General features: G+C 42.8%; 1 protein-coding gene across 25 annotated transcripts in view; it reads right to left on the bottom strand.

The window, feature by feature from the left end:
* DTNB (dystrobrevin beta) overlaps positions 1 to 27,412 on the bottom strand; it is a 302,922-nt gene that overhangs the window by 28,747 nt on the left and 246,763 nt on the right. For 17 of the 25 annotated variants that reach the window (XM_032293916.1, XM_032293912.1, XM_032293929.1 and 14 more), the window contains 4 exons: positions 26,068 to 26,153; positions 24,761 to 24,874; positions 19,406 to 19,502; positions 11,526 to 11,546 (listed from right to left, as the gene is read on the bottom strand). In XM_032293916.1, coding sequence (XP_032149807.1) covers positions 11,526 to 11,546; positions 19,406 to 19,502; positions 24,761 to 24,874; positions 26,068 to 26,153 — 318 coding nt within the window. The remainder of the gene's footprint in view (positions 1 to 11,525; positions 11,547 to 19,405; positions 19,503 to 24,760; positions 24,875 to 26,067; positions 26,154 to 27,412) is intronic. The other 8 variants (XM_032293921.1, XM_032293930.1, XM_032293927.1 and 5 more) reach the window with 2 other exon arrangements.

The raw sequence follows: 27,412 nt of genomic DNA, 5'->3' as shown, positions 1-27,412 counted from the left end.
AGAGAGAGTGAGATGGGGTCTTTCTATGTTGCCCAGGTTGGTCTTGAAATCCTGGCCTAACTTCTCTGCACCTAAGGTTCTTCACATGTACGGTGGGGATAACAACATCTACTTCACAGGTTGGTGAGGGTGAACATGAAATGCTCCACACACTTGGTACCATAGAGTGATATCTGTTATTCTACTTTGAAAGGTGCTGGGGTGGGGGCTGTGCAGCTGAGGCAATGGCTCGACTCAGCAGGCCTAACCTGAGGGACAGGCACGTATGCAACCAGCACACCAAATGGGATGAAGCAGGTGCCATGGCAGAGGAACAGAGGAAAAGCAGCCTGGCCTGACATTATGGAATAGGGTTAAGTTTCGTAGAAGAGGTGGCAGCTGAGAGTATCTCAAGGGGTACAACTGCAATGGGCAGAAGAGGCTTGGGAAGGGCAAACCAGGCAGGGAAAGTGCATGACCAATGGCATCGGGCTGGAGAGGAGGGGGTACTGGGGGTGAGAAGGGGCGGTGAGGCTGGAGTGTGGGGAGCAGGGAAGAACTGCAGCAGGAAAGGAGAAGTGTCGGCGGTGAGCAGCCAGAACCGTAAATGAGCAGCTGCAGAGTTTAACAGGCCACAGATCAGGTCTGGGCAAGGTGGCTCACACCTGTAATCCCAACACTTTGGGAGGCTGAGGTGGGTGGATCACCTGAGGTCATGAGACCAGCCTGGCCAAGATGGTGAAACCCCATCTCTACTAAAAATACAAAAATTAGCCACGTGTGGTTGTAGGGTCCTGTAATCTCAGCTATTTGGGAGCCTGAGGCAGGAGAACTGCTTGAACACGGAGGCGGAGGTTGCAGTGAGCAGAGATCGTGCCACTGCACTCCAGCCTGGGTGACAAGAGCAAACTTCCATCTCAAAAAATAAAAATAATGGGCCACAGATAAGAAAACTATACAACCCATGGAAAATCCAACTTGCCCCCATTATTTTTATTGTTTTTTATTTGTTATTTTTTGAGACAGAGTCTTGCTCTGTCACTCAGGCTGGAGTGCAGTGGTGCGATCACGGCTCACCACAGCCTTGACCTTCTGAGCTCAAATAATCCTCCCACCTCAGCCTCCTGAGTAGCTGACACTATGGGCATGTGCCACCGTGCCCATATTGTATTTTTTTGTAGAGATGAAATTTTGCCATGTTGCCCAGGCTGATTTCAAATGCCTGGGCTCAAGCGATCCATCTGCCTTGGCTTCTCAAAGTGCTGGGATTACAGGTGTGAGCTACCATGCCTGGCTCAACTGACCACCATTAAAAATGTTCTGGCCAGGTGCAGCGGCTCATGCCTGTAATCCTGGCATTTTTGGGAGGCTGAGGCAGGCAAATTGCTTGAGGTCAGGAGTTCAAGACCAGCCTTGCCAACATGGTGAAAACCTATCTCTACTAAAAATACTAAAAATAGTTGGGTGTGGTGGTGTGCCTGTAATCCCAGCTACTCGGGAGGCTGAGGCAAGGAGAATCACCTGAACCTGGGAGGTAGAGGTTGCAGTGAGCCAAGATTGAGCCATTGTACTCCACCCTGGATGACAGACTAAGACTCCATCTCAAAATAACTAAATTAATAAAATGTTCCTACATAATAACTGGTTTGCCCTGGAAACCCTAAAATATTTACTATCTAATATTTTAAGAAAAAGTCCACTGACTCCTGCTACAGGCAGAGGCAAGAGGAGCTGGTGAAAGTTTCTAAGGAGGGGAGGGATGTGGCCAGTCTGGTCTGTGCTCAGGAATCTAGCTCTGGGCAATGGCAGGGAGGGACTGAGAAGCAAGAGACAGGAGACAGGGGTTCTATCAATAAAGAGGCTTTTCCAAAACCAGCTGACAGCTAATGGAGGCTGGAATGACGTATAGGAATAGAAAGAGGGAGAGCAATTTTTGGGAGGGAAAACCGACTAGAAGTTGGCAACTGAGAGGGCAGGGCAGGAGGCTGGCGACGGCTGACAGGGATACAGAGAGTGCCGATAATGGCATCAACAGAAGCAGGAAATATGTACAGAGGAGGGATCTGTGGGGTCCCACACTTCCCATACCCAAATCTCAGATTAAGGGGTTCTGAGAATGCCGTGGAGGCTGCTACTGGTATCACAGAGAAAGGTTCTCTGGGCTCAGAGCAGGGGTTCCAATGAACAAAGGGGGCAATTTCACCTGCTAGGGGCCTGAAAGTAGAGGCTACTACTGGTGCTCAGTGGGTAAAGTCAAGGATGCTGCTAAATGTTCTACAACACATGTGCCAACTACTCACAAAAAGAGAGTTATCCGGCCCCAAATGTCAAGAGTGCTGAGGAAGAGAAGGATGGCTGAGGGCGACTTAGTCGTGAGGGCCTACAGAGTATGGTCCACCCAGAGCTATTTTCCTGGGTGGTGAGCTGCTGTAGAAAGAAGGGCAGGCAGCCAGGAGCCTCACGTTAGTTAGACCTTCAAGGGGCCAAAGAATAGACTGCCGTACCTTCTGCACAGTTGGGATGTCCTGGGGTGGCTACAGATCTGAGGGTCTCCAAGATTCTCTCTTGATTTTCTGAGGTCTGAGCAGGTTAAAAATAGGAGTTGAAATGTGCAATGTGAAAGTAATTAATAAATAACTGTATGTATATTTAATAATACATAATAAAAAATCACTGAAGGGTTTATGGTTAGCCGTCTGTGCAGAGAAATGGTGAGCTGGCATGGATTCTTACTATAATAAAAGTACCACTTTAGCAATTGACATGACATTTCTCAAAAGAAGATATACAAATGGCCAAAAACATGAAAAAATGCTCAGTGCCACTAATCATCAGGGAAATGCAAATCAAAACCACGGTCAGATACCATCTTACTCCTGCAAGAATCGTCATTATTGAAACGTCCGAAAACAATATATATATTTGCATGGATGTGGTGAAAAGGGAATGTTTATATACTGCTGGTGGGAATATAAATTAGTACAACCACTATGGAAAACAGGGTGGAGATTCTTTGAAGAACTAAAAGTAGATCTAACATTTGATCCAGCAATCCCACTACTGGGTATCTACCCAAAGGAAAGGAAGTCATTATATGAAAAAGATACATGCACACACACGTTTATTACAGCACAATTCACAAGTGCAGATATAGAACCAACCTGAGTGCCCAACAACCGATGAGTGGATAAAGGAAATGTGGAATTCTTTATTTATATATACCATGGAATACTACTCAGTCATAAAAAGGAATGGAGTATTCAGGTTGTTTGCAGCAACCTGAATGGACCTGGAGGCTACTGTTGTGAGGTAACTCAGGAATGGGAAACCAGATGCTGTATGTTCTCACAAGTGGGAGGTAAGCTATGAGTATGCAAAAACATACAGAGTGATATAATGGACCATGGAGACTCAGAAGGGAGAGGTTGGGAGGGGGCTGAAGGATAAAAAACTACATATTGGGTGCAGTTGTATACTAGCTGGGTGATGGATGGGTGAACCAAAATCTCAGAATTCACCACTAAATAACTCATCCATGTAACCAAAAACCACTTGTACCCCAAAAGGAATTGAAATAAAAAAATATTTAACAAAGTACCACTTGGCCAGGCATGGTGGCAACACTTTGGGAGGCTGAGGTGGCTGGATCACTTGAAGTCAAGAGTTCAAGACCAGCTTGGCCAACATAATGAAACCCTATCTCTACAAAAAAAAAAAAAAACTCAAAAAACAAAAATTAGCTGGGTGTGGTGATGCGCATCTGTAGTCCTAGCTACTTGAAGCTGAGGCGGGAGCTTATCACTTGAACTCGGGAGGTGGAGGTTGCAGTGAGCCAAGATCACACCACTGCACTCCAGCCTGGACAACAGAGTGAGACTCCATTTCAAAAAAAGAAAAAAGTAACCACTTTAGCTGCAGTTAACTGCATTGCCTGTAATTTTATAAAACAGCCTCTACTTTTCTTTTTTTAAACATCAGGGCATCTATATTGCAGCTCCAAATGCATACTTCCAATCTATGACTACGAGTAAATAGAGAAGAGTGCAAGAGTCTGCAGTGCTTGTTATAACATGCGTCTTTCAGCTGAAACCAAGCAGATGTTCTTTTCTGTGAAGGATGCTCCAAACCTTAGGGTTATCGTTAATATGGAACATCAGAACCAACCTGAGAGTCAGCTATAAAACCTATTACCCTAGAGACTGGTACAGCTTCATGATTTGAGGAAATGCCTCCAGATCCCCTCAGAGTGAAGGGTTACAGAGACAATCTCAGGCTGAGAGAAGATGCTGGGGTGAGGCAGAACAGACAGGAAGAATGCCAGGGAATCCTGTCCTGCTGGAGACATGGCCAAGAATCACACAGGTGAGCCACAGGAGAAGGTGATCAGGGATGCAGCTGATGTTTTCTTAGGATACTTTCTTGTATCTGGAAAAGTGGCAGGTGGGAGGCTAGCATGAATAAATGTTAGGGAAGAAGTTATTGAAAGAAAATCCAGACAATGAAGTGAGGGCCACAGGATTTCAAAGTCGGGAAAGGAGAAATCAGTGAAATAAAATCAACTGGATTTCATTCATTCATTCATTCTGTTCTCTATAGGCCACGACTCAAATAGATCTCTATAGACCCTTCTCAGATTATAGCCTTACTCCAGAATACCAATTGGTACAAAGATGAAAGGATCAAAGAACTTTGGAGCTGGAAGTTCACAGATGAAGAAAATGAGGTTTCTAAAGGTCATGTGCTTGTTCAGATGAAAAAGATGAGATATAGCCAACAAGACCCTATTAGTGAGAAGGGCAGTCCATTCACGTGTAATTCACAGATTTTAATCTTTGCTCAGTGGGGTGACGTGATTTGACAGGAGGTGGTGCTGAGGGGGTTGAGGAGGACAAAGCCCACTTCTCAGAGTTGTGTGCACTCTACTACTTTACTGAACATTTTCTTTTCTTTTCTTTTTTTTTTTTTTTGAGACAGAGTCTTGCTCTGTTGCCAGGCTGGAGCGCAGTGGCGCAGTCTCGGCTCACTGCAACCTCCGCTTCCCGGGTTCAAGCGATTCTTCCGCCTCAGCCTCCTGAGTAGCTGGGACTAAAGGTGCATGCCAAACGCCCGGCTAATTTTTGTATTTTTTTAGTAGAGACAGGGTTTCACCATGTTGGCCAGGATGGTCTCGATCTCTTGATCTTGTGATCCACCCACCTCGGCCTCCCTAAGTGCTCGGATTACAGGCTTGAGCCACCATGCCCGGCCTGAACATTTTCTTTCTCAAGTTGCTGTAACTTCCTTATTGTCAAATTCACAGGTTTCCTTGTCTTATTGTCTTACTAACTTCCTCCTTCTTGCAACTACCTGGGCTTCCAGGAGAACTGACAGTCCTTCTCCTGCCTCCTCTTTCTTCTTTTTGTCTACTATGGGTTTTCCCTAAAGCTCACGTTTATGGTTTCAATCCTCATTCTGTGTTGAAGGGTTCCAAGTCTATACTGCTAGCCCTTTTACTCCACTGAAATTTCAGTTGCACATGTCCAAAATCAGATCAAGGTCTGCTCCTAACACAGGTCATGTCTCTATTTTCACTTATTCAGTAAATGACACCCATTATTTCCCTAGATTCTTAGGCTCCAAACCTTCAAGCCATTTTTTCTTCAGCCTTTTCTGTTAATGCCTTGCTGAGATTCAGTCTATAGTATTCTGAGGGAGGTAGTGCGTCCTAGGAATTCAATAGTCTTCTAGTGGAAGAATTTCTTCAGTTGGCTGAAGAGATAATTTTCTTGGAGACCTTGAAGGATGGTTTTCATATGCTGTGTGCATTCAAGGAAAAGATAGATACACAGTACGGGAAGGAAATTTAAGAAGTAGGTAAGGAAATCTCTCAGCCTGACACTGATGAGAGTGATGGAAAATATTGAGGGGTGCAGCATAGACCCCAAAAGCTATTTTTCCCTTGTATCCTCGGACTCCTGTTAGGTGCTTGGGGCAGTCTGAGTTATTTTTATATGAGGTATTCAAAATTTTTGAGGTCTTGAGAGACACAGGTATGGGATTTCAGTCACACCACCCTGTCATATCTGGGGGCAGTTGTTTAAGGGCATTTTGTTCCTGACTACCTGCCTCACCCATTAGCTTCATGTTCCTGGAATTTGTGATAAAAAGAATAATGCATAGACAATCAATAGCTTGTATTATTATTATTTTATTATTATTGAGATGGAGTCTTGCTCTGTCACTCAGGCTGGAGTGCAATGGTGTTGTCTCAACTCACTGCAACCTCTGCCTCCCGGGTTCAGGCGATTCTCCTGCTTCAGCCTCCCAAGTAGCTGGGATTACAGGAGTGTGCCACCATGCCCAGCTAATTTTTTTTTTTTTTTTTTTTTAGTAGAGACAGAGTGTCACCATGTTGGCCAGGCTGGTCTCGAACTCCTGACCCTGTGATTCACCCACCCTGGCCTCCCAAAGTGCTGGGATTACAGGTGTGAGCTACTGCACCCAGCCTATGTTATTATTTTTTTAAAACTTACTTGGCCTGTGACACAATCCTCAGGAGATCCTGCAAAAACACGTGCCCTGCTTATGTTACTTTAATGTAAGTTCTTGGTAAACAACTTAGGAACTACCTTTTCATTTTTTTAAAACCCATTGTAACTGCTGCTAATTGGAGTGTATATTCAGGGCAATTTGAATCTTTGCTTCTCAGGGGTCATCCTCAAGCTTTGGGCTCAAATAAACTTATACTTAATCATAAAGAAAAACCATGGCTGGGTGTGGTGGCTCACACCTGTAATCTGGGCACTTTGGGAGGCTGAGGCAGGTGGACCACCTGAGGTCAGGAGTCTGAGACCAGCCTGGCCAACATGGCGAAACTCTGTCTCTGCTAAAAATATAAAAATTAGCCGGGTGTGGTGATATGGGCCTGTAATCCCAGCTACTTGGGAGTAATCACTTGAACCTTGGAGGCAGAGGTTGCAGTGAGCTGAGATCGTGCCATTGCAATCCCGAATAGGCAATAAGAGCAAAACTCTGTCTCAAAAAAAAAAAAAAAAAGAAAAAACAAACCCATTTTTAATATTGTAGTGATATTTCTACTTTCTGGGGAAAAAAATAACAAACAACAAACTGCCAGGTCCCTACAGTGAGTACAGGTGCCAAGGCTGACGGATGAATACACCCTGCAAGACTCTCTCGAGGCCGCATGTGGGCAGGAGCCAGTGCTGGCAGACAGTCTATGCACATATCCTTAGACGGCGACCCAGGCTAAAGGTTTGTGGCAGAGTCCTACGTATAGCACAGCAATCCTACGTATAGAACAGCAATCCAACAGACATCTGTGAGTTTGTAAATTTAGGAAGCCAGCAGCAGTGGCTGAGGCCCAGGAGACCACTGACCTGGCTTGTGTTTCTGCATTTAGGGCATCATATCATCCATGAAATAACTTTCAGCCTATTTGATGGTGGAATTTGTGTAAGATTTCTCTTTTTATCCTCCAAAAGGCCAAGCTCATTGCCTGGAACATATATAGTAAAACACTGCTAAATACATAAATGAATGGCAATCGTTTGCCTTTTGAGAAACAGACTCAGGCTTCTATTTCGGAGGATTATGGAGCCAGAGAGCCCCGAAGATTGCAGAAGCATGTGAATCTGAATCGCTTCCCAGTGAGATGTATCCAAAGGCTAAGAAGGGAACACGACCCATGAGGCATGCTGACATCAAGAGGTTCACCAACAATCTTTTTTTTTGAGATGGAGTCTCGCTCTGTCGCCAGGCTGGAGTGCAGTGGCGTAATTTTAGCTCACTGCAATCGCAGCCTCCCGGGTTCAAGAGATTCTCTTGCTTCAGTCTCCCAAGTAGCTGGGACTACAGGTGCCTGCCACCATGACTGGCTGATTTTTGTATTTTTAGTAGAAATGGGGTTTCACGATGTTGGCCAGGATGGTCTTGATCTCTTGTTCTGCCTGCCCCGGCCTCCCAAAAGTGCTGGGATTACAGGCATGAGCCATTGTGCCTGGCCCACCAGCAATCTCTTTAATGACCAAAGAGAAGATTTCTTTTTCGTGTCGCATAGGTTTGTTGTTTTTGAAAGTACTTTCTCTTTATTTACAAAGTTAATATTCATGAGGTCTATGGGAGCCCTTGTGGGTCAACCATTGCTAACTAAACAGTGAATGACCTTATTTTGAGGCGTATCTGGTAGAGCTGTGATCAGAAATGGGGCATCCTGGACCCAGGCCAAACCATGCTCCCTTTGGTATAGCTGTAGCTGGATATTTGTCTGGGTCTTGGTAATCAGATAGGGCATGATGGCAAGATCCCACGTGATAGCCCAACTCACTGAAGTAAAAGGAAAGGTCCCAAGTGTGGCAATGTTCTCTTAGCTGATTCCCCAAAATTCCACTAATTATATTACCCTTTGGACCACTACCCCACTACCTAAGCTGGGCCAAGGCCACCCTGAAGGAGCTTCCTATCCTTACATAACTCTTATTGTCTAAAGTTACAGTCTTTAAGCCAGATGATCATTATTTGATGGCTAACTTCTAATAGGAGAGATCAGAGAAATGTTGGAGGAAACACAGCCTTCATGAATAAATGCAACCCCTGCCTTGGATAGCTCAGTGATTGTGGTGTTAGAGACCCAGCAGTGACATTTTACGGTGTGCTGAGTCACTGGGAAAAATGGAACCCTAACAGGTTCCTAGAAAGAACTTGTATGTCTGAAGTCTTCCCAGGCTAGGACTATGATATTGTTTGATCAAGACCAGGGTAGCCCATAGCTCAAGTGCACCAATGGTCATGAACACCATTGCCAGTAGGGACCTAATCAGTCTGTGGTGATCCTAGTGGCCCTCTGTAACATGCTGATGAATCCTACAACCATATTTCTGACTGGAGGCACTGGGCTTTTACTGAGCAGTGTTCAAAATATTTTCAAATGATGCAAATAACTATAGACATCCTGCATTTTGTAGATTACTAGTATTTTTTAAACATAGTGATTTTATGCTACGTGTCAGTGTATTTCCTTTAGACAGAAATAACAATGTTAATAATAATACTAATCAGCTTGGTGTTCATATTTTTTTTGGTAATACTGAATTTTTTCATATTCCTTTACTAAAAATTATTTTTATATATTTTTATTATTTGCTTTCTTGGGAAATCAGATTCCTTTTTATAAAGGATATTTCTGAGCTACAATCTAGTCTCCATAATGGATCTATCTGGGAATGCCTTGAGGAAAATCACGGCTATAGGTATGTGAACTAGTTATGTTCCTTATAATTAATACAATTATTAATTCATACAGTCTGTAAGTCAAAGTCTTGTAAAATTGGTTAATACTGGTTTTCATTCAGCAAATATTTACTGAGTATCTACTGTGTGGCAGGCTGGGCTAGAGGCGGGGATACAGTAGTGAAAAAGGCAGACATGGCCCTTTAATCAGTCTGATGATGATCATAGGCCTAACCAGCACACACTCAACTGATGCGATGTAATTCCTGAGTCTGTTAAACTGCAGGGTAAATCATGGGCTGAACACTTACTTAGTGAAGTCTTATCTGAAAGAGCCAGGCAGTTTTCCCCTCATTATAACCCTTAGATCTGAGAAAAGAGAAGGGAAGGAGTGGGGAAGAGAGAGAGGAAAGGCAGAAGAATGTCAGTTGGGGTACTGATGCCACTCAAAGCACCACAAAATTGGCTGAGGCTGAAGGCAGAACCACAGCACCCAATCTTTTAAAGTAATTAAAGGAATTGCAGTGGCAATTCCTGTTTCTTGGATTACATGGTAATCCATAAAAATTTTAAAAATGAAATGTCTACTGGAAGCGCTACTAATACCACTAAGATAAATATCCACAATGCCTGCCCTCTTCTGAAAGAGTTTTCAGGTGAGGTGTAGGGCGTTTCCAGTCCGTGTTCACTTGGAGCAGGCACACACGGAGGGAGATCAGGAGATGCTGTGCCGGTCTAGGCAGACTGTTGGAAGTAGGTTTGCAGCAAGTGGCTGCAGTAGCAAAGTGCACCTCTGGGGTATGGAGGGCTGAAAAGAAGGAGAGGACACTGGTGGTCAGCAATACAAATGATACCCTGGGTCAGCAGGAAGGAAATACTGCATAACAAGGGATGAGACTATCAGGAATCAGGAGGATAAGTGGTCTCCTTCCTCTCCCTCCAACAGTCTCATTCATTTGCCTACTTGGGGAGGTATTTCCAACATCTGCTTCTCTGGGACTTCTGGGCAAGCTGGAGGATTAGACTTCCCAGCCCCCTTGAGGTGGAGTGTGATCATGTGACTTGCTCTGGCCAATGAAATGGAGAGGAAGTGAGCGCGTCACTTCCTGGAAGAAGCATGTAATGGCTGGGCTTATTGCCATCCAGTTCTGCTTTGCCCATCCAAATGTACCTACTGATGCAGAAGCACCAGAAATGGAAGCAATAAACTGTGTGAATGAAGAAAAAAGCAAAACCAAACCTAGCAAAAACCAAAACAAGAGTAATTTGGTTCCAGGAAAGCCATTAGATTTCTGGGTTGTCAGCCACTCTTGACACCATGCGCCATCTTCTTTCCCCCTTTCTGGCAGTCTGTCTCCTCCACACCTTGTTCTCGCCTCCTCCCCTCACCACCTAACTCTTCTTTCCTTTCCTCTCCCCTTTACTCTATGGTCCCACTGCTCTCCTAGCTGGAAATTATAAGTATAATGTTTTATATTCCTAATCTAAAACATGTATACATTTGCATTTTTTAAAAAAAAATAGTAAATTTTAAAAATTAAACATTTTATATTTCTCTCCTAAAGGAAAAAAAAAGTTCCAAGGTAAATGAAAACTCAGCTTCAACTTAAAAAAATGCATACTTTGAAACTTTACTATGTTATATAAACATACGGTACTAATATTGTAGATAAGCCTGCAATTGACTTTATTGTGTGGGTCAGTGGCTATCAGGAAAAACCAAAAGAAACATAAACCTCCCCCAAACACCATGCAACAGCCGCACAGCTCGGAGAAGGCTGAGCTCCCTCTGGAGTAGGTTCTGAACAGGAAATCACTACAAGTAGCCAGCGTCTCAGTTGTCATCAGGAATTTTGTTACGAAGGCTGGCGCAGCCCCACGTCCAGAAGCCTAGTCAAGGCTGCAGGACATCTCTAGCTAGCAAAAGAAGTCCTCATTTTCATGCACATTCATTCATGACATGAGGTCACCCCAGCACCCCAAAAAGTTGTTTCAAGTAATTAAAATCACTCCAGATGCAAAACAACAGAGAATGAAAGAGCAGAAAATGCAATGGTAGCCTGGCTAATCATGCTCACTTCAATATGCACAACAGATGGGTACTTACAAGCTCTAGTATTAAGAAAGAACATGCTCTACCGGGTAAACATGCCTTGAACTTTCAGGTCATTTTACAACACCACGGGGAGAACCACTGAGGGCTTTACACACAAAACCCTCTTCAGAGATGATGTGCAGGGAGAAGAGAAACATTTACATAAGGAAAGAAAGAACATGCAAAAGGAGTGAGAGTCTGGTGGGAAATTCTGAAGTTCACTTACTGCCTGCTTTTGCTCTTCTTCCTGGAGGTGTTGAAGATGAAAAAAAAGGCAGAGGAAAAAAGGAGAGAAATTAATGCCCATCACCACAAACACTGTGAAGAAATGACAGAAAAATCAGGCAAACCAGGCCAAGCCCATGGGTGCTAAGAGCAAAGTCCCCGTCCCCCAGGGGAGCATCAGAGGACAAAGCAAGCAGCAGGCCTCAGCCCAGCGAGTGATTCAATGCTAACTCTCAGAGCTAGAAGGAAAGAAGCTTAGAAACCACCCAGTCCAACACTCTTACTGAAGATGAAACAAGCCTAGAGGGCCTGACCTGCCTCAGGTCCCACAGCTATTTCGGGGAATCTGAAAGAGGAAGTTCAACCATGACTTGAAATTTGAATGATCATCCTGTTTCATTATTCACAATATTTACATGTGTTTAGGTACATTTATCTAGGCAAGTGGTTTTCAATGCATAGAACACAGACTAGCAGCATCGGCATCCCCTGGGAACTTGTCAGAGATGTAAGCTTTGTGCCACACCCTATCCCCACCAAACCGAAGCTCTAGGGGTGGGACACAGCAGCGCCTTCAATCTTGTCTCTGATTCTGGTGCATATTAAGTCTGAGACCCACTGCTCTAATAACTTCCCAACTAGCAATTCTACCAACAACAGGTTCTTTTCTTATTTGATCCCCTCTCCACACTTAACGTGTTGGAACTGTACCCACATCTACTTGCTTTCAGGCAGTGTCTTTTTTTTTTTTCAGTGAATCCCATACATACCCGCTTCCCCAATAAACTGGAAACTGCTTGAAGACCCTGAAAGGTCATTCAAAAAAGAATTCTTGACTTCAGTTTTTCATTAATTGAACACAGGTTTATTTAGTACCTCTTAGGCAGAAAGCACTAGAAACATAAATAAATGGTCTCTGTCTTACTTATTTATTTATCTATCCATCTGTTTATTTATTGAGATGGAGTTTTGCTCTTGTTGCCCAGGCTGGGGTGCAATGGTGCTATCTGGGCTCACTGCAACCTCCGCCTCCCGAGTTCAAGCGATTCTCCTGCCTCAGCCTCCCGAGTGGCTGGGATTATAGGCATGTGCCACCACACCTGGTTAATTTTGTATTTTTAGTAGAGCTAGGGTTTCACTTTGTTGGCCAGGCTGGTCCCAAACTCCTGACCTCAGGTGATCCACCCACCTTAGCCTCCCAAAGTGCTGGGATTACAGGCATGAGCCACCGCAGGCGGTTGGGCTGTCTTTTAGAACCTTACAATGACCGGTACATAGAGCAGGCACTTGCTGGTTATCAGCTGACTGCCCAAATGAATGTGCTACTAGATGCTGTAGGAAAAAGGATCAAGAGAACATTTTCAAGTTTCTCTCGCTTCAGTTCTTTGCTACTCATCTACCCTGTCTTTTCTGTTTTCTTCCTAATGATTTGCATACTCTTTTAATGGGACTCTCTCATTTCAACTTTCTGTGCCTTATATGGATCACTGTAGTCAGAAAACCTCAGCTGTTTAGCCTAGTATGTAAATCTAAAAGCTGTGGAATGGTGCTATTTAAATTGGACCAATCCATGCAGCCAGTCTTTACTGAACAAGTATGTGGAAGTCTTAGGAATGGGAAGTGCTCCTGCTCTCACACAGTATGTAGATCTGGGTGCAATGGTGAGAAAGACCTCAGTAAAGCAAAGGAATTACAAAAGGGAAAGGGTAAGTAAACAGAGAATCTAATTTTTATTACTGCAAGGGAGAGACAGAGTAGAAATAAATGGGCACTGAGAAATCTCTTAAGGAGACTCCAACTCGGCACAGGAAGGTGCTCTTCACAATCAAAGCCAGATGCTTTAGCCTGACCAAAGCTAAACTCACAGGAGCCCAGGCACAGAGCACTGAGCATTGGCTCTGGCAGCTTGGAGGAGTTACAGCACTTCTGCTTTTGCACCTGCTTTGCAGTTAAGAAGCAAGCTCTCTTCCTTGCCAGACTTTCCTTCGGGGCAGGACACTTTTCTTATATTCACGAGGCAAGGCAAACACTCATAGGACAGTTATCAAACAATTATACAATGTTTTCATTGCTGGCACTGTGTTGAAGTGGAAAGTGTGATGGTTGGGGAGGGATGGGGCAATCCTAATAGGCTGAAATTGTATCTGCGGTCAGAAGACCAGTATGTAATTTCTTAGAACTGTTTCTAAGACATCTCTCTACTTTCACAGTTTTCTCCAGGTTTGGTATTAGAGCAAACACTGCTGTGGTTCAATAGAATAGGGAAATTTCAGAAAGCAATGTTTCATACTTCGACATCTGGTGACTGCAATTTAAGTTTGTCAGGAAAGAAATCATAATTTGCAGTAGGCACAGATCAGGCTAGGATGGGGACAGTGGGCAGGGCAGTGCTTCCAGGACTTAGAGGCCTTCCATGTGCCCTAGTATTAGGAGAGAGTGGACTTTGGCAAAGTGTTGTTTAGGATGGTGTGGTATAATTTAAACTCACAAAACTTATTCAGATAAAGCCTTTTAGGCTCTGTCAACATGGTAAACAGGACAGATCCAAGGTCAGGGAACCTCTGTGTTGTCAACTAGTCAGCTGGGATCACTAAATATTGACTGATGACAAGGGATAGAGCCAATGTGATTTAAAAGGGGGTAATAATACCTTAATTGTAAAGTGTAAACTTAGAACTGCTTACATCACCTAAAAACATGTGAGTCTCTTCCACATGAATGAGGTCTGGCAAGGTGGTTAAAGCAATGGCATAGCCACTGTTGACATTTACATAAAAATTTACACTCAAACTAGATAAACATTTGCAAATGAGGTTGAAACTCAAGACTGTAGAATTCATCTGGTAAACGAGTTTCTTTTTCTTTTCTTCTTCTCTCTCCTTTCTTTTTGGAGACAGAGTCTCACTCTGTCACCCAGGCTGGAGTGTAATGGCGTGATCTCAGCTCACCATGACCCCCGCCTCCTGGGTTCAAGTGATTCTCCTGCCTCAGCCTCCTGAGTAGCTGGGATTACAGGCGCGCACCATCACACCTGGCTAATTTTTGTATTTTTAGTAGAGATGGGGTTTCACCATGCTGGCCAGGCTGGTCTTGAACTCCTGACCTCAGGTGATCCACCCGCCTCGGCTTCCCAAAGTGCTGGGATTACAAGCATGAGCCACTGTGCCCGGTCTGGTAAATGAGTTTCAAAAGCAATATCAGACAAATGAAAAATGAAGTAGAACATAGATTAGAAACACCAGCATATAAACACTTCTAGATTAAATACAAAGTTTTGAGGCTAGTAATTAATTAATACTCATTAATCAGGTGAAAAAGTATAAGGAAAAGATATGCAGAGAAACATGAAAGCCTGAGTGTCAGTCTACATTATGTCATTAAAAAGAATAAAGGGTGGTTCATGCCTGTAATCCCAGCACTTTGGGAGGTCGAGGTAGTTGGATCACCTGAGCTCAGGAGTTAGAGACCAGCCTGGCCAACATGGTGAAACCCCATCTCTACTAAAAATACTAAAATTAGCCAGTTGTGGTGGTAGGTGCCTGTAATTCCAACTATTCAGGAGGCTGAGGCAGGAGGCAGGAGACTCACTTGAATCCGGGAGGAGAGGTTGCAGCGAATCAAGGTTGCACCACTGCACCCCAGCCTTGGTGACAGGGTGAGACTCCATCTCAAACAAAAAAACAAAAAACAAAGAAGGAGGGTCCTTGATACACCTTGGTGACAGGGATTGAGTCTAGTCACCACGATATACCAAATACCTAATGTGACACTTAGGAACTCAATAGATTTTTTGTTAAATAAACAAAAAAATTAATTTTTACCCTGCCTTCTTCCAAAAAAAGGATTATTTTTGTTGAATGAATTAACAAACAATGATGTCACTTCTTATGAATGCTTCTTTAAATGATCATTTTCAGATAGAAGATAAAGTACATCGTAGTTTACCGAAGCAGTAGAATGAAAGAACTCTCTGTGGCATGGAAATTTACTATATGGACCATGTGGCTTGACTGTCCATTTGACTAACTGCTATTTTATGAGAGAATTAAATGCTTGCATACCAAAAATCAGTAAAAGTAGAACAAGCCTTTTACATCAAAATCAGAAGGTTTTTTTTTTTTTTTTGCTGTTTTTCCGACAGGGTCTCACTCTGTTGTCCAGGCTGGAGTGCAGTGGCTCAATCTCAGCTCACTGCAACCTCCACCTCCCAGGTTCAAGCGATTCTCCTGCCTCAGCCTCCTGAGTAGCTGCGATTACAGGCACAAGCCCCCATGCTTGGCTAATTTTGTATTTTTGGTAGAGATAGGGTTTCACCATGTTGTCCAGGCTGGTCTTAAACTCCTGACCTCAGGTGATCTGCCTACCTTGGCCTTTTAAAGTGCTGGGATTACAGGTGTGAGCCACTGTGCCTGGCCTAAAATTAAGATTCTAAAGGGTTCTTTTATGGATTGATGAATATGTATTTTTAACAGTAGGAAAATACTGAAATTTTAATAGAAGTCAATAATTCCTGTTTATGATCTTTTAGATATGCATATAGTACAAAAATTGAGACTATGTGGTAATTCTTTTAGGAAGCTGGACACTAAGGGCGTGAAATTTTCAACTGTGAATTCTAGTCAATGGATAAAAAGACAATATTCCTGGATTTGTGTTTACAAATCCTTCCTCCCAGTCTGAATAGCCCTAGCCTGTCAGATGGGTAAATGGTAAGGCATTTAAGAACCTGGCAGGGGATCTTACAGGGGCAGCGGTGTCCTGCTTATTTTACTGAAATTAAAGTTGCAAATATAAAGAAACTCAGGGTTTGGGAGTAGAGTTCCAGGCATTAGCTCATTCTGCTTAGCCCTTGAATACAAGTATCAGTGGTACACTAGACGGCCACAGCGGCATGCAAAGGGCTTGGAGTCAGTAGCTCTGGGGATTGCTAAGACAATCCAACTGAAAGGCACTGGCACAGGGTTACTCCGGGGAGAGGCACTTTGACTTCCCTTCAGTTTACATAAAGCTTTGCCTTTTACAAAAATCACATTGGGGCACCGGGAGCTTTCCAGCTATGCTTCAGTAATCTTTGAGAACATCTTTCTAAAAGGGAGATTTGACACAGGGAAGAGGTGAGTGGAACCCCCCCTTTTTTTTTTTGAGGCGGAGTCTTACTCTGTGACCCACGCTGGAGTGAAGTGGTACAATCTCCACTCACTGCAGCCTCTGCCTCCTGGGTTCAAGTGATTCTCCTGTCTCAGCCTCCTGAGTAGCTGGGATTACGGGCACATGTAACCACACCTGGCTAATTTTTGTATTTTTAGTAGAGACGGGGTTTTGCCATGTTAGCCAGGCTGGTCTTGAACTCCTGGCCTCAAGCAATCCACCTGCCTTGGCCTCCTGAAGTGCTGGGATGACAGGCGTGAGCCACTGTGACTGACCAGATACCGTATTATCTCCTGTCCCACAGGTGTACTAACTCCATGGCGGCAGGACTTTTAAAGTCACATGAGGTTACAGATGTTAAACAGGCCAAGTATGTTTAAGTACATCCCTGCTGTTTAGAGTGAGGGACTGGGTTGCTCAGATGGATATTTGACAACTATTAGAGGGATTTGGGCCAGGTTTTTGCATCAGATTTTCTTTAAGTAAGACCCATTTACACATAAAATATTTCTGAGGAAAAATCCTGCTAACAGGGTTGATGCAGAAACATGTCTATGCAAAACAACCCAAACACTCAGGGCCAAAGCTAGGGGGGAAAAACAACAGCAACAACAACAACCAACAATTCAGCTCATGACAAAAAACAGTAATTGTCTTGAGCAAGTCAAAAGCCAGTTTAAAACACAAATGCTACATTTATGCAAGTTGCTAATGCCCACTAGCTTCTTTACTAAGAGACTGACTTAGAATGGAGAAGTTGAAGAAAAGTCTCTGAACTGGTATTGTCCTGGGCTACCACTCCTGGGGTTAAGAGCCTTGTCACTTCAGGCCTGGAGGATGAAATTAGTCTCCTATTATCCTTTAGTTTTTCCCTGTTCTAACTTGTCCTGAGTATTTTCCTGAACTGTTGTTTTTAAACCTCCAATGACTCCCCTTTATCACAAGATTAAATTCACTCCTGTCATCTGGCTTTTGGGGCACTCCACACTTTGTGATTTTCTCTGGCTGTTAACTTGGTGTATACGACAAAATGCAGTGGGTTCTCAGCATCGCTGGGTGGGACCTAAGAAAGTAACAGCAGGAGCAAGTACCGTGGTATTGCTGCCTCGTAACCAGGTAGATGTTTCTGTTCAATGCCAATAAAACTGTCCAGGGGAGGCCATTCAAATGCCAAGCACGCTTTCCTTTGCTCTGGGGTATATGGGTTGTAATACAGCTTTCAACAAGAATAGATACACCTTGTGTGCCTGTAGTCCTAGCCACTCAGAAGGCTGAGGCAGAAGGATCCTTTGAACCCAGCTCAAGCAAGGTTACAGTGAGCTATAATCATGCCACAAGATAGACCTGACTTATTATGCAAACTGACTTATTATGCATGTATTAAGTTCCCCAATATCCCAAACCTAAGCTAATAAGCCATCTTATTCCTAATATAGTAAAGTTACTGATCAGAATGGTTTAATTAGGTTGGTTTGTGTGATGGTTATTTTTATGTATCAGCTTTACTGGATTAAAGGATAGTCAGATAGCTGGTAAAACATAATTTCTGGGTGTGTCTGTGAGGGTGTTTCCAAGAGATTGGCATTTGACTCATTAGACTGAGTAAAGATCCATCTTCACCAACATGGGCAGCATCATCCAATCCACTGAAGACTTGGATAGAAGAAAAATGCAGAGGAAGGGCTGACTTGCTAGAACATCATCTTCTATGCCCTCAGACATGTGAGCTCCCCAAGTTCTTGGGGCTGTGGTCTCTGGGACTTAAACCAGTGATCCAACATGACTCACCTCCCAACCCACCTCCCAGACTGGGAGTCACACCATCAGTGCCCCTGGTTCTCAGCCCTTCAGAGACAGACTGAATTACACCACCAGCTTTCTTGGCTCTCCCGGTTGCAGATGGCATTAACATGAGACTTCTTTACCTCCATGACTGTGTCAGCCAATTCCCATAATAAATCTCCTCTTATGTATCTTTATATATATTCTACTGGTTCCATTTTTCTGCAGAACCCTAATACAGGTTGCCTCTGTACTACTTTTTGAAATAGAACACTTAATATTTATTAAGTATTTAAGTAGAATATTTGAAAACTTGTCTTAACAGAAACTTTAAGGCCAGGAGCAATGGCTCATGCCTGTAATCCTAGCACTTTGGGAGGCCAAGGTGGGCAGATCACCTGAGGTCAGGAGTTTGAGACCAGCCTGGCCAACATGGTGAAACCCTCATCTCTACTAAAAATACAAAAAAATTAGCCAGGCATGGTGGCAGTCACCTGTAATCTCATTTACTTGGGAGCCTGAGGCAGGAGAATCACTTGAACCCCAGAGGTGGAGGTTGCAGTGAGCAGAGATCACGCCACTGCACTCTAGCCTGGGTGACAGAGCGAGACTCTATCTCAAAAAAAAAAAAAAATTTAAGTAATTGAGAAATATTATTCATTTGTACATAGCTAATATCCTATTTATAAATTCTCATTTATTCATAAAAGCAACTGCTCAAGAACGTTATCCTATTTCCAGTTACTAATTTTTTAAATAATCTGGCTCTGTACTAATTTAGATGACTTTCAGACTCAATTAGACTAAATTTATGGAAATTTATCTGAAAACTGATTCTAGGCTAAAGTCAGGCCTTTAGTCTCATCCTATTCTCACATCACAGGGAGGCAGCAGCTGAGGCTGCGGTGGGAGATGAATGACAAGAGCTGAGTGTGGGACAAGGGATCTTACCTTCAGCAACTTCATCAGCTCTTCTAGCTGGACCATCAGCTCCCGCCTGCTCTCCTGCAGGGCTGACATCCTCTGCTCCAGTTCATCCTTCCTTTGCCTGTCCAAAAGGAGAAGCCCATCAGATAAAGGGACCCTCAAAGATGGATCTCAGGCCAGGTGAAATGGATTTCAGACCTGATCCTGCTACTTACCAGTTATGAGACTCTGAGCAAGTCATTTAGCCTCTGATACCGCATAAAATTAGGTGATAATGTCTGTTTCACCTACTTTCCTGGACTGTTCTGGGAATAATAGGTAAGAGTGCTTGGGAAAGTGTACATTACCATATAAAGATATGATTCATATTATTAGTGTGAATGAATGATTTAAAAACTCTTTAGAAAGTCAATGCCTTTTGAAAAATATATATAACTAGCCCAAATTTAGATTAATAGTGGAAAAACTATATTAAACTGCTCAGAGAAAGCAGGTTCAGTAGTAAGTACTTTCAGCAATAGAGAGAGTCAAGAAGGGTGACAGGTCGGGATGGCTCCCTGTGTCTAAGAACAGTCACTTTTCCTTGAGGATAGATTTTATGCCATCTACTCTAGCTCAGTATGTCCAAAACCAGGCTTAAGACTTTTTTCCCTAAGTGGGTTTCTTTCCTAATTTCCCTCTGTCTGCTATTTTTCCTTCCAGGTGTCATGGCTCAAAAACTCAGTCCTCTTTGTTACTGTCTTCTGTATATCCTATATTCAATCAATAACCATATTCAGATCATTTTTCTTGAAAAATTTAAGTGCCTTTCTATTCCTGTTTCTCTCGCTTTATCTAAGCATTCCTTACCTCAAGCATGCAACAGTCTCCTAGTGTGATTAATCCTGCTTTCATCGTGTGTGTGTGTGTGTGTGTGTGTGTGTGTGTGAGAGAGAGAGAGAGAGAGAGAGAGACACACAGAGAGAGAGAGAGAGAGAGAGAGGGAGGGTCTCAATCTGTCACCCAGGCTGGAGTGCAGTGGCGCAATCTTGGCTCACTGCAACCTCTGCCCCCTGGATTCAAGTGATTCTCCCGCTTCAGCCTCCTGAGTAGCTGGGATTACAGGCATCTGCCACTATGCCCAGCTATTTTTTGTATTTTTAGTAGAGATGGGGTTTCATCATGTTGGCCAGGCTGGTCTTGAACTCCTGACCTCAAGTGATCCACCTGCCTCTGCCTCCCAAAGTGCTGGGATTACAGGCGTGAGCCACCACGTCTGGCTCTTTCATCTTTTATGGTGAGAAAAAAGCAGTGGAATGGAAATCAACAGCCTCAGAGTTTAGTATCAGCCCCAGTATTTACCAAATATGCAACATTAGAGAGTTGCTTAGCGTCAATTTTCTCTCCTCTAAAAGGGGACTAATAACATAACAGCAACAATATTCTGAGGATCATATAAGCTAATAAATATGAGAATGTTCTATGAACTTTAAACTGCTGCTCAAATCAAAGCTATGTTCATTTCATCATCCCATAATGATCTCAACAGAATCTCTAGCACCACTGACGCTTGCCCTGCACAATCTAGGCCCATGCTAACACAGTAGCCACCAGCCACATGGGACTACTGAGCATCTGAAACATGGCTAGTCTGCATTGAGATGCCCTGCAATTGTAACATACATACTGGAATTCAAAGACTTGGTACAGAAAAAACCAAAATACCTCAATCATGTTTTAATACTGATTACATGTTGAAAAGATAATATTTGGAAAATATCAGGTTAAGTAAAATATAGTGTTAAAATTAATGACACATTACTTTTTGGTTTCTCACTGAGGCTGTCAGAAAATTTTTAATGACATAGGTAGCCTCCGTTATATTTCTATCGGAAAGTGAGGCTCTAGTGCCCATTTACATTCCTATCCTTAGCACCTCACCTCCTATTTTATGCCCTTTGTGTCTGGACCTCCAGCTTATGGTTCACTTTTCCTAAGTGGGCTCCATCATTTTATAATTCACCTCTCTTCCAAATCTTATTCATTCCTTAACGTGTGACTCAGCATCACGGTCAGGAAGCTGCTCCCGGTCACTTCGGCAGGACCTGCTCGATTAAGCACTACAGTAATTAGTGCTCCTCAGTGGCACTTCATTTACTTTACTCACTACCACTCCTACCGTGATGCAAAATCCTTGACATCAGGGGATGGGCCTTACTCATCTTTGCATGTATTGAAACATTCAGAAAGTATCATGCATCCAGTATTGCCCAATCAACATCTACTGAACTTACCAAAATCATGATTTGAAACTCTCCAAGGATTTCCAGTGACCTAACAATTAAGACTCTCTAGAATCTGGTCTCAACTGCCTGGCTAATTGGATCTCCTATCACTGGCACTCTAAAGATTGATGTAATGAAGGACTGAAAATAATTCTTAGTTCCAAGACTCTTTCCCTTTCCTGAAATGTGCCATAATTATTTGCGGGAATCATGCTGAGCCCCAAGCCCACTTCCAACCTAGAATGTTTTGTCCTATACTCCATCCAAATCATTATCTGCCTTTCATGGTCTAGCTCAACTTCTATCATCTCCATGGGTCCAAATGCTTCCAGAGGAAAATTAGACCCACAAAGATATAGATACAATCTTATATAATGTAGGTATAATGGATAATATTATAAAATACAGGTATTAGATATAATATTAGATAATAATATAAAATATAGGTATTATATCTATATGTTACATATTATATATTATACAATATGTAACATATATTATATAATATATATTATATAACACAGGTATTAAATATGTAAAATGTCTTGTGTATATATACACATTATATTATATATATTTCCCTACGCAGATTTCTTATGCCTACTGTTTGTTGACAATATTATTTAACTACCAAATTATTTTATGTTTTGTTCCAAAGCTAGATTATAAGTTTTTAGGATGGCCTCATTGTTTTCTGGTTTTCATACACCTTAAATTTTCAGTGCAGTAGACCCTCGAGAAGAAGGATCTATTCAATGTTCTAGGAAGACTTCCTCCCCTGAACTCCTAAGCCTGGATGCACTATTCTTTATCTGTACTGTGTGTGACTAAACAATTACAGTGTAAGGTGAAAATGAATGAGCTATAGCTTCATGCAACAATATGGAAGGATCTTAATATGGTGGGGGTAGGGGGTGGAGAGGGAAGTCCTCTGAGACCACCCCCACAATATCAGTATAATATTTCTATTAAGTTTAGAAAACAAAAAGCAAAACTAAACAGTTTATTATATAGGATAATGACAATGCAATAATATTGTTTTAAAAACAAGGTAAGGATAAGCCAAATTCTGGATAGAGGGTCACTCAGCGGGGAAGGTGGAGACGAGGAAATGGGGTAAGGGAGGGGCACTTCTATGGATGACATTGTCTTAGTTATATAGGAGTTCTCAAATAGGATGTGGGCTCCTAAGTATTCATTTGACTATTACGCTTCATATCTTATACGTTTGTCACACGCATTTGCCATACATTTTACTGTAAGCAACATACCATTAAAAATAGTGATAAAGGAAGAAAAGACAACCCTGGTGGTCAAGACTCATAACCACTCCACCTATAGATGAAGCTCTCTACCTTGTTGTATTATACTAGCTGGGTACTGGCAGTCCCTGGTCTCATACATACTGATCAAAACCAGACGGATGTCAGATACCTACATGTGAATCCTGCCCTTTATGTGTCTTTTGATAAGCAAAAGTTCTTAATATTAATGCAAATATGAATTTACCAACTTCTTCTTTCACGGTAATTCTGAGAAATTACTTTCTATTCCAAAATCCTGAAGAAATTCTCCTACTTTTTTTCTAGAAGATTTAAAGTTCTGTATTCATGTCTAATCCATCGGGTGTTGGTTTCTGTAATTAGTGTGAGGTAGAAGGCCAATATGTTTTGTACACAGGCATAAACAACTGCTCCAGCACACTTTACAACAGTCCCTCCTTTCTTCAACGATAGAGAAACTGCTTTTGAGGTTAAATACTTTCTGATTTCTCAACCTTCAGACCCTCCTTGGTCTCAGATTACATTCCCGTTTCTTGCTATCCTATGTGACATCCCTGGACTCAGCCCTGCTACCACAGCTAAGAAATTTTTCAGATCCTTCCAGCTTAACTGAGCACTTTTAGCAATCCCAGTTTCAGCATCAGTTCGACTCAGGATGACAGGCCTTTTTGCTTGTCTAGATATAAAACCAGGCACTAGACAACAGGTGCATCTTATGCCAACAGCCTAGACTTACACTCTGCCCAAGTCAGCAGCATTTGTGCTCCCATCCTCCCTAGTACACCAGCTGTGCTAATACCCCAGACGTGCAGCAGTGAACCACAGAGCAACCAAAATCTCAGCCTAACTACCTTGAGAAACTCAAATAAGTGTTTAGGAGAATGAGAATTTCTATACATCTAATGATTTTTTTATCTGCACAGTTTAAATTCTTTATGATTCTACTATGACAATTTTTATTGATGATATAAATCTAAACAGTAGGATATCTACAGAAAACAATAAACTCCATTCTCTGGGAAAAGAAACAAGAGGCTATACAAAATCCCAGATGATAGAAAATTAAAAATCAACCTCAACAGAAAGAACCCACTGTTGGAAAATCTAGAGATCTGGTAAGAATCAAGTCACTACATGTAGTTTCCATAATATCTTAACTTACTGAAGAGCACGTGTGTGTGTGTGTGTGTGCGCACACACACACACACACCTCTAAGGCTCATAGGAAATAAGACCCTAATAATGGAAAAAAATCACTTCTGAGAAGTCTTCCCCATTCCCTCCAAGACAGCATCGAGCAGGGTGCTGACGCTGCTCTCTATTCCCATTCTCATCCTATGTCAGTTTCCTGATTCTTGAGACACTTTGTGTAGAAGTCTTGGTGCCAGGGTTTCATGTCTCAGAGGTGTGCATAGGAAGCATCCTTCTCCTTCAGCAGAGCCCTGCACTGACTGTAAAGTGCCAGGAGAATGTACTCAAAGGAAAGGCAAAGTGTCATTCCCGACAAGTGTCTCTAAAGTTAGACAAATTAGCAAGATAAGAAGAGGGACTGCAGCACAGTGGTCTTCTTAAAGCAATCACAGAAGTATAAACACTGCCCAGCTGGTCCCGGAGCTGGAAGACTGGTATTTACCAAGTTCTGTGATAATGACTGACATTCCTAGAGTGATTTCTAATGGAACCCAGACATCTGAAGCAGAAACAGAATGGGGAAACTCTTCAGTGGTTTGCTCTCACCAGGACTGTTTATACTGAACAGATTCTGCCTTTGGTTTCCTAAGGTCCCACTGTAGTAGATTACGTGTGGGAAGTGGTCGTGTATCTCTACTCACCTCAGCAGCCGCAGCTCTGCCAGCAGCGTGGGGTTCTGCTGCGCCTTCTCAGGGGTGGGCTGGGAGGCCTGCTCGTGTTCCAGGCGGAGACGCTGGATCTCCTGCAGGATCTCTCTAGAGAGGACGGGTGAACAGAAAGGGGCTGCACAGTGCTTCTCATCCATGCTCTTTCCCCGTTACAAGTTTTCAACTCTAGCAGTGCCTCCTCTGCCACTCTTGTTCTGATTGCTTCCAAATGGCCAAGATGTGAAATGGACACCTCAATACTACTTCACCTGACATTTCCTTAACAAAGAAATCCTTTGTGGTGGAAAAAGTCATAAAAATACTCTCCTCAAGGACCTGAAAAATCTCCATGAAAGGAAAATTACAGCCAGAATACTTTACTTATTCTGTTCCACTAAGTGAGGAGGAAAAGGGAACTCCTTGTAACCTCCTAATGCAGGTCCTGCGCCGACTTCCCTTAATGCTTCCCTGCCCCTTCCTTCTCCTGTTCCTGATGCCCTGATAGACAGCTGTGTTCCCTCTACCTATGCCTGTTACCTTAGGTCAGGTCTCCTTGTCCTGGCTTCCACCTTTCAGTGCATAATGGTATGCTGTCTGCTCTCTGTGCCTTTAAATGGCTTTTTAAAAAATAATTTTTAGACGGAGTTTTGCTCTTGTTGCCCAGGCTGGAGTGCAATAGCACAACCTCGGCTCACTGCAACCCTCACCTCCCAGATTCAAGTGATCTCCTGCCTCAGCCTCCTGAGTAGCTGAGATTACAGATGCACACCACGCCTGGCTACTTTTTTATATTTTTAGTAGAGATGGAGTTTCACCATATTGGCCAGGCTGGTCTTGAACTCCTGACCTCAAGTGATCCGCCTGCCTTGGCCTCCCAAAGTGCTGGGATTACAGGTATGAGCCACTGCACCTGGCCCCCCCTGCTTTTTTTTTAAACGAGAGACCAGACAGTCCTACATAGCATAACGGATCAGGACAAGATGACTACAGTAAAATGCTGCTGGGAAGCAGAGTGGAAAAGCAATTGTGAGAGGGGGTCACACAGACGGGTGGGAGGAGGCCCTGGGAAAAGCAGTCCCCTGAGGGAGGGTGAGCAGGGCTTTGGACTACCAGAATTAACAGTATGCAGAGAGACACGAATTAATGCCCAGGACATTCACTGGACTTGGGCTAGCCTAGGTTCACTGAGGCTAGATCTTCCCTGAGGGGTCAACAGCCACCGAGTATCCCAGGAAAATGAGAATCAGACATGCAGGTGATAATCCTGGACTTTAGAATGGGCTCAGCCTCTGTGTTCTTACCTGTTTTTGTTTTCCAGTTCTGCGATAAGCTGTCTTTGTTGTTTGTTGGCATCAAAGTTAAAGCTCAAGTCAGTGGGAGGACGAGTCTAAAATGGGGAGAAAGATTTTGGTTTTTTGGTTTTTTTTTTTCTGATCCAAATATACCCAGAGTTCTAGATTGACTGATTTTTAAAAAACAGATTTTTGAGGTATAATTTACATATCATAAATCCACAGATTTTAAGTGAACAATTCAAGGATTCTTAGTAAATTTAAACAGTTGTGCAACCAATTGCCACAGTCCAGTTTTAGAACATTTTCCATCACCACAAAACACTTCCTTATGCCAGTTTGTCACCAGTTGCCACTCCCACCCACAACCTCAGGCAGCCACAGGTCAGCTTTCTGTCTACAGCTTTGCCTTTTCTAGAAACTTCATATAAATGGAATCATGCAACACATAGTCTTTGGTTTCTGGCATCCACTTAGCATGATATTTTTGCGGTGAATTCATGTTGGTTCCATGAACTAGTAGTTCCTTTTTTTTTTGAGAGAACGTCTTGCACTATCACCCAGGCTGGTATGCAGTATGCAGTGGCATGATCATAGCTCACTGCGGTCTTCAACTCCTGGGCTCAAGCGATCCTTTCACCTTGGCCTCCTGAGTAGATGGGACTACAGGTACACGCCACCATGCCTGGCCTAGTAGTTCCTTCTTTTTTATTGCTGTGTAGTATTCTGTTGTTTCCAGCTTTTGGTTATTATAAATGAAGCTGCTATGAACTTTCATTTACAAGTATTTTTCCATGTATGTTTTCCCAGGACAAGATATTTTCCATTTCTCTTGGGTAAATACCTAGGAGTAAAATTCCTAAATTATATGATACCTATATTTAACATCTGAGGAACTCCCAAATTGCTTTCCAAAGTGACTGCACCATTTTATAACTGCATTAACAATGAATGAAATTTCCAAATTTCTCTACATCCTCACCAACACCTGTTGTTTTATTTACTTATATTTTTTCTTTTAACCATTCTAGTGGGTATGAAGTTCATAATAGTGAGTTTTTTGAAAATTAAGATATAATTTACGTACTATAAAATCCACTTTTAAAAAGTATACAATTAAGTAGGATTTCTTTTCTTTTCTTTTTTTTTTTTTTGAGACAGAGTCTTGCTCTGTTGCCCAGGCTGGAGTGTAGTAGTGTGATCTTGGTTCACTGCAACCTCTGCCTCCCGAGTTCAAGCAATTCTCCTGCCTCAGCCTCCCGAGCAGCTGTGACTACTGGTGCATGCCACCATGCTGGGCTATTTTTTTTGCTTTTTTAAAGTAGAGACAGGGTTTCACCATGTTGGCCAGGCT

The sequence above is a fragment of the Sapajus apella genome, unplaced genomic scaffold (assembly GCF_009761245.1).
Source record: "Sapajus apella isolate SASKATOON/1434 unplaced genomic scaffold, GSC_monkey_1.0 scaffold31, whole genome shotgun sequence".
Lineage (NCBI taxonomy): Eukaryota > Metazoa > Chordata > Mammalia > Primates > Cebidae > Sapajus > Sapajus apella.
The sequence above is the reverse complement of the archived record's forward strand: the minus strand, read 5'-3'. Positions and strand labels throughout refer to the sequence as shown.